At 31.4% G+C, this 16451-nt stretch overlaps 1 protein-coding gene across 3 annotated transcripts in view; it reads right to left on the reverse strand.

The window, feature by feature from the left end:
• Positions 1-16451, reverse strand: part of Odr4 (odr-4 GPCR localization factor homolog) — a 31317-nt gene that overhangs the window by 2920 nt on the left and 11946 nt on the right. For 2 of the 3 annotated variants that reach the window (XM_076831803.1, XM_076831805.1), the window contains 7 exons: positions 16191-16331; positions 15393-15488; positions 14350-14418; positions 10582-10710; positions 9769-9865; positions 7686-7871; positions 327-434 (listed from right to left, as the gene is read on the reverse strand). In XM_076831803.1, coding sequence (XP_076687918.1) covers positions 327-434; positions 7686-7871; positions 9769-9865; positions 10582-10710; positions 14350-14418; positions 15393-15488; positions 16191-16331 — 826 coding nt within the window. The remainder of the gene's footprint in view (positions 1-326; positions 435-7685; positions 7872-9768; positions 9866-10581; positions 10711-14349; positions 14419-15392; positions 15489-16190; positions 16332-16451) is intronic. The other variant, XM_076831804.1, reaches the window with a different exon arrangement.

Raw genomic sequence — 16451 nt, forward strand, 5'->3', positions numbered from 1 at the left:
TAAAACACCTCAAAATCTTCTGCAGAAGTCATTCTAGGAATACCACTTTGGCTTCTCTTTACTAACTGATTCCAAAAACTCTAGATGTTTTTCTTTGAAAACACCAAAAGCTTATGGGCTATGCCATCTTTGAGGGCACTTAGGTGATAACACATTATTTATAAACTTTTCTTCCTCAAGAACCCAGAACTTTCCATAATATTTAACAAATACTAATAATCTGGTATTAATCTAGTACTTTTAAGAAATAAAAATAATTTTAAAGAACTAAGAAAAGTCAAAACCCAAATATTATCTTTTCAATGTTATAAAAAAAGGTAAAATACCTATGTTTTGCCGAATTTTCAACATTATTGTAGTTTTAATTGGTTGCTCTAGCTGTTTATCATCTTTGTGTTCCAATGAAGCTTCATTATTCATAGAGCTCATACAAGCTGTAAAAGATAATAATAAATCCAATATAAGATGAGAATTACCATTTAAACTGAGTTTTAAAGAACATACAATCAATACTGATTTTCTTCTACTCATCTTTTTTATAACATTATAAAATTACTCATTATCTAATGTAGGTGAACTTCATATCACAGAATATATGTCAAATATATTCCACTCATGGTATATGTTAAACAGACATAGCTTTCATATTTAACACAGTTTTATCATTGACCCAACCAGAAAGCTACAGAGCCAGTATCAAATGATTCCCAGTTTTTATACAGCTCCTGAGCTAAAAATAGATTACAAAAATAATGTGAAAGAGAGCTTATGTGGCTCTATTTTATGTACAACCAGAGATAGGAAAAAAATGTGCTTTACATGTGTAATGTGAATTGTAATGTATTCTGTTGTCATATATAAGAAATTAAATTTTTTTAAAAATTCAAAAAAGGATAAAACAAAAATATTTTTTAAAAAAGATTGTTTATGAAGTAAAAAAAAAAAAAAAAAAATTACTATTTGGCCTGATACAGAAAAAGGGTGCTGACTCTTGATCAAATCTGCAAGTTCAAATATACAAGCAAACATTAGAAATGTGAGCTAACCACACTCTAAATGTTAAAGAGGACAAGTACATCACCCCATTTTACAGGTGGAAAACAAAACCTAGGAAAGTGCATAACTTGAGGGTCATGGGCATCAAGTGAGGATTCAAACAAAAGTTTTCTTTTAAGGGCTATGTAGCTCAATGTTACAGCACTTGCCTAGCATGTGTGAAACCCCAGGTTTGAGCCCTAGTTCCCTCCCCAAAAGATAGAGAAAGCATTCAAAAAGAAAAGTTTTCTTTCTACTTCATTATGCTGACAGCGACTTATATAGATTGTCCTATCAGAATTTACTGAACACTGATTAAAAGTGACCTGGTAACTTAGAGATTACACAGGGTAGGGATTTTCAATTTTCTTTTTTCCCCTCTAGTGCTGAAGAATTCTATGAAAACAAAAATCTGACCGAAAATCTCAGTATAATAGATGAAAAAAGTTACTACTGAGGTTGCATCAGGGGTGGAGGCTCCTGCAACCTGACCAGTTAGTTCCTTTCTTCTATCCGGTCTCATCATTCCAGAAGTGAGAGTGGAGTGCTGCTCTATAGAATTCTAGGGAACTACATCTGAAAACTACAGTTTCAGATTGATTCTTTTTATGCACAAAAAGAGAAAAAAAAAAAAAAAAAACTGCAAAGAGACATAGTAAATACCATCGCTTAAATTTAAAGTAAAATAGTCCACTGTTTTATTTAAAATGTCCTTACAGATATGTTTGTACCCCATTTTACTAGCATATGATCAGGAAGTTAACATATGAACTTCCTGCAATGGATACCCAGGGCACCAATGGATACAAGGGAAAAAATTACCTACTTCTCATTAATTTCCCATGAAGGTAAGTTTACTATGGTTTTCAGAAATAATCACTAGTAACTACTTCACTGAGATCAAGTGCACCACCATTCTTTCTTCAAGTATATAACTAAAGTGCTTTAACTTGGACCAATCCTCGAACCCCACCCCCCCTTTTTTTTATTTTTGTTTTTTCTCACAGTGTTAGGTGCTAGTGAATGCTAGCCAAGTGCTCTGCAATGAATTATACCCCTAGCCCTTTTCTCCTTTTTTCTACTCTCAATCAAATTAATCAAAAAAGATGAGACAGTCATATTATGAACTGTCTCTATACTATTTAACAGTTCCAATTTCTCAAGGGCTATTATACTTTAGTTTTAAACTATAATTGGGGGGCTGGGGATGTGGCTCAAGCGGTAGCGCGCTCGCCTGGCATGTGTGCGGCCCGAGTTCGATCCTCAGCACCACAAAGATGTTGTGTCCACCGAAAACTAAAAAATAATTATTAAAAAAATAAAAATAAAAAAATAAACTATAATTGGTCCACCAGCTTCAAATTTCCTCCAACTTCAGTCTATAGGTCTAAAAGTTGAATGGGACAGCGAAATTGTATTTATATTAAACTTCGGATCTTCTGTTAGCAAATATCTTGGCTAGGTTCTTTCCATCTTTGGACAATAAAATCCTTGTATCAAACACAACACTTTACTAAGACCCTAGCCTCAATAAATATTTGTTGACAAAAAATTATCAATTTTGTTAAGTTCTGGGGATTAGGATCCAAGGATCAATAAAATAGTGATCCCTGTCTTTAATGAGCCAACTAGAATTAAAAAAAAAAATCTGTATAGATACTAACTTGTCATTAACTTTCATATGTCAGCCTAGGTCAACTTCACTCAAGTTTTTCAGAGTTCCCTGTTCTATGCTATTCTTCATTCTTTTAATTATCTAAACCATTATTTGAATGTCAAATGCTGATCTTCCATATTCGCCTATAAGATCTTTAAACATAAATAGGTAAAATATTTATCTACCTGAACTCCATGCCTAACTATTCCTTAAAATTAATTAATTTTAAATTCAGACAAATCTCAAATTAATCATGAAAGAAAGTAACCTTCTTGAGCAACTCTTAACAAAAGAGGAAAAAACGGCCATGTATACATGTAAAGTTGTTCATTCCAAGCTGCTAACGGGTAGAGAGGACTATTTAGAAGCTTAAAATGAAATGTTAAGACTTGAATTCCTTAGCTGGTTGTCTTCTGTATCTTTTTTACTAAGTAAAGTATCACTATAGTTGGCAATTAGCCATAAAAATACAACTTTAGTGTTAACTCATTTTTCCTTTAAATCCTCAATGTTTAACTGAACAACAAAAATGAATTTCAGCTTTGATATCCAGACATAAATGTCAAAGATGAGTTTCACCAGATTTTAAAGGTGTGTCTTCATTTTTTTCAATCTGATACTATGGATAAAGTATGTCTGAATTATTAAGTTAATGTCTACTGGGGGATGACTAACACATCTAAGAAATTTTAAAGCCATAGTTATCCCTTACCATAAGTGAGTCATTTTGACAAACAAATTGTCCTTCATCTCTTAAGTCATTTAGAAGCATGTTATTTTAAAATACTTACTTGGCAAAACATGTATTTTAAACATAGCAACTACTTGGCAACTATATTATAGAACATAAATAATTAAATAATAATCAAGCAAATAATAATTTCAAATAACTTAGAAATAAAGCCAGATACTTAAAACAAATTGAATGATCCTAAATGTGTAATTGATTTTAATTTTTTAATCTGAACATCTGAATTACTTTTTGTAGTTTACTTTATATGGAAATCCTAATTCCAAATGTTTAGGAAAATCTATGCATATTACAAAAAAACCCTTTCATATTATAATGTGAATCTTTTTTATTTTTAAGGTGCTGGGATTGAACCCACAGAAGCTTTCTCACTGAGGCACAACCCCACTCCTTTTTATTTTTTTATTTTGAGATAAGAGTCTCACTAAGTTACAGAGGCTAGCTTCACACTTTTGATCCTTCTTCCTCAGTCTCCCAAGTCACTGAAATTACAGATATGGGATACTGTGCCCAGCTTAATTTTTTTTAAATGTATTTATATATAAAATCCACACTCTAAGGTTTAAAAGTATTTCATATTAGTGGGTTCATGCAAAACTATGGGACTTTAAGTATAATTGGGATTAACCAGTACAATATAGAATAATTTATAAAATAGCTATGTGCTTTCAATGACCGTTCAGTGGAAATAAAAGACAAAACTAGTCATGATGAAGAATGAAAAAAATAATGGAAAAAATTTACTAAAATTTTAAAATGCTAATGCCAAAATTTTGATACTGTAGATTATAGGTTATTGATAATACTTACTGCTTAATTCTGATTAAGTTCTTAGGTACCAGTACTCTTAGGACCTTATTATATTCTCTGAATAAGCAATAATATATATGACATTCTATCTTCCAAATCAGATTATGGGCTTTTTTTAAAAATATTTTTTTAGTTGTTGATGGATCTTTATTTATTTATATGTGGTTCTGAGAATCGAACCCAGTGCCTCACACAAGCTAGGCAAGCGCTCTCTACCACTGAGCTACAAGTCCAGCCTTGATTATGGGCTTCTTGAGGAAAGGAATCCAGTTATTGATTCCCATCTATTATAGCCTTGAATAGAGCAATGCTTAATATATATCTCATAAATAGACATACTAAATGCTGTAAACTAGAGTTACTATTTCTGGCACAACAACCAGTACTATGTATTTTCAAGAATTTTAAATGTTCTCTTTCCCTTACAATGTTCTGCAATATTGAGCCATAAAATTATCACTATTATGTCCTTTTTAAACTCTAATCATGTTCAATATAGTGTACTACAAAAACCTTATAAACTTCATGTTTAAGTGTGAAAAAAAAGGTGTGCTATTGTCATAAAAAGTAAATGCACAACACAGGGAACTATGAAAAAGCTTAATGAAAGTGACCTCGTTTGAGCACATAAAAGTTAATGACAAGTTTAAAAAAAATTCTAGTTGATTCACTGAAGACAGGATCGGTATCTCATTGATCTTTGGATCCCAATCTCTAGGATTGACAAAACCAATAATTCTGTTCAGTCAACAAATATTTAATGAGTCCCTATGATGTGATGAGGCTAGGGTCTTAGTAAAGCATTAGAAACACAGTATGAACAACAAAGGCAAAAGTCCTTGTGAATCTTAGGAAATACTCAATAAATGCTTGCTGAACTACAAATATAATGGCTTCATAGAATTTTGAATTTATTAGATTTTAGTTTGTTTTGGGGAAGCTCATGCAAGGCTATCTTATAGTGGTAAATGTCTTAGCAGTGTTAAGAACATGAACCCTGTTATTAACTCAAAAGACTAACTTTAAAAGCACTAAATAAATAAAAGCCAGTCTGTACACTCTTACATTTAAAATACAACAACAAATCAAACATGAATTAAAAATATTTAAAATTATAGTCAAAAAATATAAACGAAATCTTTCTCTTCTTTCTGTTTTAGATCCAATTTTTAAAGAAACTATTAGTGGGGCAGGTTTTGCAAACAGTGCTACCATTATTACTCCTTCCTTAGTTTAGGACAAGCTACTTACTAACAGTGAGACAAAGAATATGAAAAATATGAAAACCATATATGATAACAGATCCAAGATTCCAGCTAACAAATAAGAAACTAAATTGTCATGATCAATAATAAATTAAACTAGGATACTATAACAACATACATTTATGTTAAACAAGTTCCAAAGGACAGAATGAAGGACAACAGGCTAAAATAAGTATCTAGATGATGGAAAGTAATAGTCCTATAGTCTGTATTAGTTAGGCTCACAGGAAGGCCATAAATAAACCTGTCAGGAAAAAAAGCACAGCTGCTAAACCAAGTAGCCTAAGTTAATTTTTAGTTCCTCCATTAACAGCAATATAAATGAGAAATTACTAAAACCTTCAAAGCTTAAATGCTCTTAAATGGAAAACAGGGTTAATATAACAGCATCCACATCACAGCAGCTGTTACAAGGATTAAATAATTTAGTATTTATAAAGTTTTTAAAACAGTAGCTGGCACACAGTAGGCTTTGTATTAACAATGGCTAATATTAATATAGTCATATATTACATAACAATATTTTAGTCAATGGTAGATCCAATATATGATATTGCTTACATAAGATTATAATGAAGCTGAAAAGTTCCTATCAATGAGTGAGGTCATAGCTGTGGCATTCATCGTAATGTCACAGAGCAACACATGACATGTTTGTGATTATGCTGCTGTAAACAAACCTACTGCATTGCTAGTCATATAAAAGCATAGCACATACAATTATGCATTGTATATAATACTTGATAATAAACAACATCACTAGCTTATATTTTTATTATACTTTTTATCAATATTTATAGTACAGTCCTACTTATTAAAAAAAAAAAAGTTTACTATAAAACAGTATGCCACAACCTGAGGGTGTAGCTAAGTGGTAAAATGCTTGCCCAGCATTTAGGAGGCTCTGGGTTCAATGGGTTCAATCCCCAGGCCCTAAAATAATTTAAAAACAAAATAGCATACCATGCTATGCCAGCATCAACTCTGGACACATCATGTTTAACCTGTCTCTTGACTGCATCAAATGTTGAGTAACTAACCAAGTTTGTGTAAAATACACTCTATGATGTTCACACAACAATAAAATTAACGAAAAACACATTTCTCAGAATGTTCAACTGAGTGTAACATCTCAATAAAGACAAGTTAGAGTACACATAAGGAAGTAGTGTTTTTTGAGTTTTTTTGAGATGGAGATCTCACCATTTAACCCAGGATATCTGTCCTGAAACTCCTAGGAGCAAGAGATCCTTCTGCCTCAGTCCCTTTAGTAGTTCAGATTATAGGGACATACCAACACACCTGGCTCCAGTGTACTTTCAAAAAGTAGGTATTTTCTATCTGCTCAAGAATATACCAGAGGTACACTTTTAAAAAAACATAGCCGCTCTTTAAAACTGAGCACTAAGCACTTTAGAAGAGTGCTGTTTTTTTTTCTTCAAAACATTGTTCACATCATGATCAATATTAATCTGGCTGGAAAAAACTAAACCTGGGTGATCTTCCCTAACTTGATACTTGACTGACAGATTTGAAATTCCCCAAATACTTACTTGACTCACCATAATCAACAGTGCACTCTACTCCTCGTAGGGGGTGAGAATTAGCTATGCTAAGAGGAATAACTAAGAAATTAGAAAAAGGACTTTAAAAAATTGAAATATTCAAATTTCATAAACACCCACATTCAAAACTAACCTAAAATCTTTTTACTTTGATATCACAAGTTTCAAAGACAAGTGTACTCATTATATAAAAAAGGACATGAAGAAAAAGGCAAGAAATATTTAATAAACAAGAGTAGCTAAAAAACTTTATGACACGATGCTTAATCAAATAACTAAGACTAGTTTTAAGAAAAGCTTGCTCTTATATTAAAATAAATACCTAAAAGTCATACATTTTCACTTATTTAAGGTTAAACTGATCTTATGAAGATCTACTTACTAGGCTTGAAAATACCATAAATGTCTTAAATTTTGGTATGATTTCTAAAAATGGTTACTGTATGTTTATTCATGTAAAAATTAGTCAAATACATTTAAATGCCTTGATTAACACTTGAAATGGCAAACAGAGTTAGCTTTAAGAAAATATAAAGACATGATATTTAAACCAGACATCTCAAGGGTAATCTTAGCAATAGTCTAATCAGGTGGTTAATTACCTGTGTTGACTTCCTCTGCAATTTCCAAATCTTCTATTTGAATCATATGATCTAACATCTCTATAAAATGATCTCTGATTTCTTCGGCTGACTCATCACCAAATTTATAATCACATAACTTTACAGTGGATCCAGGAATGGGGACAAAAACTCGGTGAGGGAGAATGTAGAACTCTTTTTCAGAATCTAAAAGGAGAAGGAACATTATCAATATTTAGACAGATCTGTCATTGGCATTAATCAAGATGTACTTGGGAAGGATATGAAAATACTAATAAAGCTTAAAATGACAATATTTTTTCATTTCCTAATTGATGTGGCACAAAAACACTCTTGGAACACTGAAGAAGAAAGCTGTCATTTTCTTGTTTGTTTTAAACTTAAAGCACTGTGAATTTTATAATAAGCTGACTTTTCCCTTTATCATGCATGTTTGGAGTCAAACTGGAGTCTATCTACATCAAGGATACAGGACAGACAGCTTATGTTTTTGTATTAATGTCACTACTGACTACATCTTACTTGATGGAGTCCAATATCAAGAATGTTGAGGACATGAACACATATATTTTGTGTACCAAGCTCACTACCAACCCCCAACTTGCTTGCTTTCTCATCTTCCATGTGCCTCATTATTTATTTTTCTGTTTTATGTCTAATGCTTCTTTGTATACAACCTTAAATAATTTTTAGAAAAACATGACTCTATATAAATAATAACTACTTCACTTTTCTTTGAATATTTACAAACTAAAACTTACTTTTTCAATTTCTAACAGTTATTGACTCACATAAACACATAACTGCTGCTTAGTTCAACACTATGATTGTAATGAACTATCACAAAAATAGATTTTGTGTGAAGAAAGACCTCTGACAGAAAGAGACATGACTAAAAAGCTATCAATGTAAAGATCAAGTAGAAAAGTAGGGTTCACATTAAAGTAACCTATATTTCCTCATTAAGAAACTAGTGGTACCTTTAATTACAAACAGAAGATGAACAATGCCTTAAGTGCCATGGGAAATGCCATGATTTCACCTGTTCCCTGTAGATTCCATGCATTACTTGTTTGGAGTTGAGAACGAGGGCAACAATTTTACTCTTTGACCAGACTGCCTCCTAGTTGTAGAACTGCATCACAACAATTTGTACAGCAGCACATAAACTATGTGTTGAATAAGGACTATATTATTTTATTTTGAGCCACAGATATTTGAAATAGATTACGTAACTTCAAAGCTAGCTAGAAGGTACATGTATTATTGGCACACAAAAATTTTAAACCATTTCAAACTGCACCAATTCTAAGTTTGCCTGAAAATATAATACAAATCAGATGTGAAGAAAATGATTGCAAAAATTTAAATTGCTCATTAAAAAAAGAAAAAGCACTTCTTCTAACTTTCAAATTAAAAGGTTCAATTAGCAATTTATTATCTAAGTAAGACCAAGTTTTTCATTTGATCTGAAGTTAAAAATTAAAGGAATAATCTTTTGGAAGAAACATATCTCAAACAGTATTCCAAAAAAGAATCATTTAGGAATATTCTCCACAGGAGAAAGATAAACACTGAATCTGGCAATCCCAAAAAAACAATCTAATATACTAAAAAATATAAAGATTATGATTGATTAGTCTAGCAAACCTAATATGCTGGCTATAAGTAATACTAAAAGAAGTTAGTTTATAGAAAAGTTGTTTGTTCCCTATAAACATAAAAATCTTTCCTTAAAAAGTTACTCTGATTGTTTCAATTACGTATATACCCAAATGTGAATTGAAAATCCACTCATATCAGAATAGAAGAAATGGGGACTAGGTTTAGGAGGTTTAGTTTCAAAAAAGCATACTCAATATTATCATTTTTTAAGTGAAAAAAACATTTTAAACACAAATTACTGAGCTGGTATAAATTAATTATTTCCCCAAAGACTGAATAGTTATTAAACTATAATAGCCTTTGTTTTTAATGTAATGAAATCTGTTATAGTTGAGAGGTAAACAACATAGTTTATAAACAGTACCTATTTAAAAATTTATTATATGAACACATGCAAAAAAGAGTACTTATTCTATACTCATAACTTTTTTTTCTGGGATTTCATTCAAAAGCAGGTCCTCAAATAGTATTTCACAACGATAAGCAACTGTGTTCAATAGGTCTCTCTTCACTGCCTGGGTAGGTGGGGGATGGGAAAAGGAAAAACACAACAACAAAACTTTAGAATTTCATTATTTAATTATAAAACCCCTACAAATTTTGCTTCCCAGTATAATCACATTCACTCAACAACTGACACATCCACATCAATCGATTTGTTATTTCCATTTATTTACTATACTTCTTAATACAACTACAGTTAATGACAAATTTGCCTAGGACCTCATCTAAATAGTACATTAAAACCAAATAAATGAATGAAATTTTGTATCTAAAAAAATCTTATCAGTATTCCAAGTAAAGACATGAATAACTATGACATAGATGCCAGTCATCATTTTTTAAAATTCTGAACTATTCAACAAAACCCATCAATACTTTTTCTATTTATAAAATTCAATTTCCCTCAGAATAAATGATTTCAAATGTAGTAATATTTCACAACTGTAGTGTACTACTAAGACTGCATAATCATAACTTTAAAAGAAGTCAACAAACAAACAAACAAAAAAAATATATATATATAAGTTATATATATATATTCTACGTGTAAAAATCCTGGAACCAGTTACATGGTATATTTGGACTGTCCAACAGAATGGCCATCCATCAATTAAGATCATAATAATAATTATAAAATCTGAGGTTAAAGGAAATAAAATTTGAGGATTTTTGAAGAGTTATGTTAACTTGTATCCATTTTTCATATACCAGTTATTCCTTTCTGTACCTGCATAGCGTCTTTAACCTTGGGTTTGTTGCTGTGAATATAAGCTCTGCATTTCACAGAACCCTTAAGGTTTACAGAACCACTGCAGATCTGAACTGTGGCTGTAGATCTGTGGTCTGAATTCAGAAGCTGAAAGACAAATATGTTTAAGTCCTAAAAGTCAACAATATTTAACTACAGGAAACTACATACATTAGCCATCTTATGAAGAAAGCAGAAATTTTTGACTGTTTGAAAATATTCTCCATAAATTATTAATAGGTCTTCATATTTTTAAGTTACATATAATTTCCTAAGCATTCTGAATTTGGGTTGAAATTAAAGACATCCACATCTCAATGTATTCTTTCACTAACATAAACATCTAAAATACCAATATTTATTCAAAATATTCACCAAATAAAAGATAAAAAATGTTTTATAAAGACATGATATTAGGAGAAATAAAGCATGTAATATAAGAAATGCACAAAAGAATACGAAGTAGGATCTGATAAATATCAAAAAATTATAAACAGTACAGACTCACATTTACTTAAACTTTCAACTCATAACTTCCATATACCAAAAGTAATGCTATGCTTTATTTAGGCAAAACCAAAACATCCACTATGACTATCAGCTAAAAATGATTTTAATAGTTTACAACAGATGAAATGGTTACCATTTTCATCTCATAGTTCTATCTTCTTTAGTCTAGGAGTACTAGTTCCTGCTTGTTTTTCAGATTTCATAAACTCTTTTTTCTTTTTTTTTTTTGTACTGGTGATTGAATTCAGGGGCACTTTACCAGTGAGCTAGCTGCATATACATACCCAGTCCTTTTAGTTTTTATTTTGACGTAGGGTCTCGCTATGTTGCCCAGGGCCTTGCTAAGTTGCTGAGGATGCCCTGGAACTTGTGATCCTCCTACCTCAGTCTCTTGAGTGGCTGGGATTACAGGCATGTGCCACCAAGCCTGGCAGTTCACAAACATTTTTTAAGTTCATCATCTTAATAAGTGTTTAAACAAAGAGAGCAAAGAAATACTGAAAAATACTTCTAAAGGTTTATCTTCAAAATGGGGATAAAAATTGTGATAAAAACTGAGTGTGATGGCACATGCATGTAATCCCGGTAGTTCAGGACGCTGAGGCAGAAGGATTGCAAGTTCAAAGCTAGCCTCAGCATCAAGGCCCTCAGGAACTTAGCAAGACTATTTGAAAATAATAAAAAATAAAAACCAGGGTGGGGTTGTAGCTCAGTGGTTGAACATCCCTGGGTTTAATCCCTGGTAGAAAGAAAGAAAGACAGAGAGAGAGAGAGAGAGAGGGAGAGAGGGAGAGAAAGAGAGAGAGAAAGAGAGAAAGAAAGAGAGAAAGAGAAAGAAAGAAAATATTGTGATTAAAAAAATTGGATAAGAACTTAATCTGTGTTCTAAGTAATTTGGAATAAAACATTTAATAGTTGGGTCCATTCTGAGTAAATAAAATCCAAATCATACAACTTGTTAAAAATGCTATGGATCTATAAGCCCTGAATACATAGTTACTGATAGAGCTTTGACTACAATTCAAAGTGTAGTTTAAAAAAAATTCAAACTTAATCACGGTCAAGGTTTTGTTAGTAAAAATCTTCTCACAGACCAAACAGTTCTAAAGGTCCCAAGTCCATTCAAAAAACACTTCTCAAAGAACAAAGCAGCAAGGTGACAATGCTGATACTCTATTTGGAATAAGCTTCCTATGCATATTTTATCAATACATCAATAGAGTGATAGTGGAGAAGAGTAATGGGCTTCCCTCATCCACACCACAAATCATTATTATAGACAAAACTACTCTTTTTGAAAAATCATGCCCTATTTTTCATATTTAATATATAATTTGAAATATATCTTGTCACATATTAAACATTTATAATACATATGTGTATTAGTTAGGGCACTGTTTTCCAAAATAGACTACGCTATGCAAACACATCAAGGAGAAGAGTTCTAAAGGATACAAGAACTGACTCATTTCTTTTGGTGAAGATGTAGCTGGGTTCTACAAATGTAAACTCCACTTGGTTACCTGAACTTGGGAACAAACTGGTTTACAAAAAGCCTTTGGGAATCTATCTTGTTCATAAGTGAAGTGATACTGATATAGAATTTTGGAAAAAAGAACAATACTTCTAGTTATGGTAACCATATGAAACCCAACAGATATAGAGGCATTTTAGGCTAGATTTTAAGGTACAGATAAGATTTTGACTGGGCAAATAGGGAAAATATGACTGCCAAGACACATGATTCAGGAAATGCAAAGAATATTAAAGGCAGAGCAAACAAACAGCTATAATAGTTAGAGTTAGAAAATAAGGATGAAAGGTAAGCTGAGACTATGAAGAGTCCTAAATGTGACTTTTTTATTGGTCAATAAAGAGCAATTAAGGAATCTGAGTAAGGAAAATAGTAAAATCAGTGTCTGATCCTTCTACAAATACTTTCTGAAAAACAGGAAATCAGAAGGGATAATACGAGGTTACATGTAGGGCAAAGTAGCAATATGGGAGGTATTACACAAACAACAATATAAAGGTTTTCAGAGAGGTGATCACTTTGGGCAAGAATATATATCTATGGAAAAGAGGCCAGTTAAGAATTACTTGTGCTAATCTAAGTAAAGTATACTGTTGTAAGGCTAATGACAAGGAAAGTGTAAGGAAAATAAAAGGTAAGTCCACACTGCAAGGAAAGCATCAATGAGACCTGAGTAGAAGAAAAATGACAACAAATACCTACTGACAATTATTATATATTGGTCACTTCAAAAATTCCCAGAGAAACCTACGGAATGTTTGACGAAAATGATATTATGTTATATAATAATATACATCATTACAACAAATTATCTTCTATGACATTATCTTCTACTGTTTTCTCTGTATCCTTGTACTCTGATACAACTCTATTATTAACACAATTTACATTTCTAGGAATAATTTGTACTTTTAACATTTTTTTCTTCAAGACATCCAACTTTAAATCTCCAAAAATATGTATAATTTGAAACAATCATATAGAAATATGAAACTTGCTAATTAGTACTTTGTGATTTTATCAAACCCAGAGGAAGTAAAAAATTACATCAAATTAAGTGTATGACAACTCCTGGCACATCTATGCATACATTTTTTTTGCTTTGTATAAAGTTGCTAAAAGTTGAAACTTAATTTATAAAAACTACAACTCCAAATATTTACATATATGTGTAATGTATGTATATACTTAAAAACCTGTTATCTACTTGATGCTAAAATTTTAATAGCCTTGAGGCAAAAGATTCAAATATGTTTTATTAAAATAACATTTCCTTGGGGAAAAATAAAGCTCTTTGTACATGAAATATAGCACTTCTCTATTTAAGGTATCAAATAAAATACTTTTTTGTTAAACTGAAAAAAAAAAAATTTCTGGGAATAACCTTTCCAACTGGATATTTTATAGTTTCTTGCATCTCTAAAATTCTTTTATTCTCTAATTACAAAAATAAATAAATTCATTGTGATAATGTTAAAAAATAATATATTTTTTTTAAAGAGAGAGAGAGAGAGAGAGAGAGAGAGAGAATTTTTATTTTATTTTTTTAGTTTTTGGCAGACACAACATCTTTGTATGTGGTGCTGAGGATCGAACCTGGGCCACACGCATGCCAGGCGAGCACGCTACCGCTTGAGCCACATCCCCAGCCCCCCAAAATAATATATTTTAAATAAGTGGGATAAGTATTTTAAAATACTTACCAATTGTGTTAGCACTCTCACATCAAAAGAATGACTAGTTGCTTGAGTATTTCCTCTGAAAGATTTTTTCTAAAACAAAAAAACCAAAAAACAAAAAAGTTAAAAAGCCATACTACTGAGATTGTAAATGGAACATAAGATAATTAGGAACTATTCTACATGTACGAACCAACTAAAAGGAAACACAAGTCTTACTACTTACTTTAATTTTGTTTTTTTTATAAAGATAAGCTACTTCATGTATTCTGTATCAATTAATATGTACTCTTAAAACTATTTCCTGCCGAGCACAGTGGCACACATCTGTAATCCCAGCAGCTTGGGAGGCTGAAGCAGAAGGATCGCAAATTCAAAGCCAGCCTCAGCAAAAAGCAAGGCATTAAGCAACTCATTGAGACCCTGACTCTAAATAAAATACAAAAAAGGGCTGGGGATATGGCTCAGTATTTGAGTGCCCCTGGGTTCAATTCTCAGTACCAAAAAAAAAAAAATTTCCTACTTTGATTCCTCTAAAGCAAGGATTGGCAAACACAATTGCCTGTGGGCCAAATCCACACTGCCATCTATCTCTGTAAATTTTTTTTTTTCTGAAACACACAATTATTATTCATTTATATTATCATCTGTGGCTACCTCCACACTACAACAGCAGAGGTAAATAGTTGTAACCAGATAACATGACTTGCAAGGTCTAAAATATTTACACAAAGTCTGTCCATTCTTTCGCTATAGAGAGAAAGATCATTGATATTCCTCTTCCTTCAGGTCAACCCTATTTTAGAACCCTCTGTAGATCCTCCCATAAAATGGCCATGCCTAGTTTTTAAACTGCTATCATGAGATTAAATTGAAATTTACATACACTTCCTACTGCAGGTTTCAGGATCTCAATTACATCAGAAATAATTTCTCTCATCATTTTCTAGAAAAATAGATCTTAGAAATGAATAGATAAACCTGTTTTCATGAAGTCGAAGCCTAAAGATAGAACATCTTTTATTTTTTCTTATTTCATAAATAAAAATGATTTTTTCTTAACTCACCTGTCCTTCTAATAGATCACAGTCTTCATCTTTAACTTGTCCATTAATCAAATAAACACCATTTTCTATTTGCTTGGCCCAGCGTGTAAGTCCATTCTTAAAAGAAATGCAACATGGAAATCTTTCAGATATAACCTCATCTCTAACTCCCTAGACTCCACTTTTTTCCACTGAGCACAGTAAAAAAGAAAAGCCCTAATTATTAGTAATGCAGATCTCATAAAAAATAAAAATGAAGACATCTTAACTTTTTGGCACTATCATTTACTTCAAACTCTGGATTCTTTTTAACTGCATGACCACAGTAAAATTAAATTCAATAATGTTCATTATTTTTTCAAAACATGAGAAAAAGAACCTTAAACAAATAATCTAAAGCAGTGTTAAAAAGGAAAATATAAGCAAGCTCCATTTGTCTTAATATGGAAAAAGAAAGAAAAATGAGACACAAACAAAAAAAGAATCAAACAGAAATACAAAAGAGGGCCGGAAAATAGAAAAGAAAATTGACAAAAAGAGATAGGTGTAAGATCAAAGAGTATAGCCACTTACATAATTATTTTTTATATATGTTAATTAATAAATATTTATTACATACCTGTTATACTAAATATACTAGTATTATGACTTTGTTCCACTTCTAAAAAAAATCTGATCTGGAATTAGTTACTTATATATCACAATCATTATTATAAACAGAATATTAGTTTTGAGGATTATAAAATGAATTTCACAAACAGAATAACAGCAAATTTTCCACTTAGCAAACACTAAACAAAATTGATTTTACCCTGATACCTTCGTATTTTTTTCCAGAGTATAGCTGACAGAAGTAGAAGAAAGTGGAATGTGAATATCAATATGAATGGTACAATCTAGAGAAAGCCATGAAGTAGACAGTCCACTTTGATACTTCCAATCGGCTGGTCTTGCTGAACTCTTTAGCAGGGAAGAAGGTGAAAAAACAAAGCATGATGTGGTTTAGATAAAAAACATGTATAAACATAGCACCATGAAGTGTACAATCTAATAACTCAAACAAACCAATACACAATATAT

The sequence above is a fragment of the Callospermophilus lateralis genome, chromosome 13 (genome assembly GCF_048772815.1).
Source record: "Callospermophilus lateralis isolate mCalLat2 chromosome 13, mCalLat2.hap1, whole genome shotgun sequence".
Classification (NCBI taxonomy): domain Eukaryota; kingdom Metazoa; phylum Chordata; class Mammalia; order Rodentia; family Sciuridae; genus Callospermophilus; species Callospermophilus lateralis.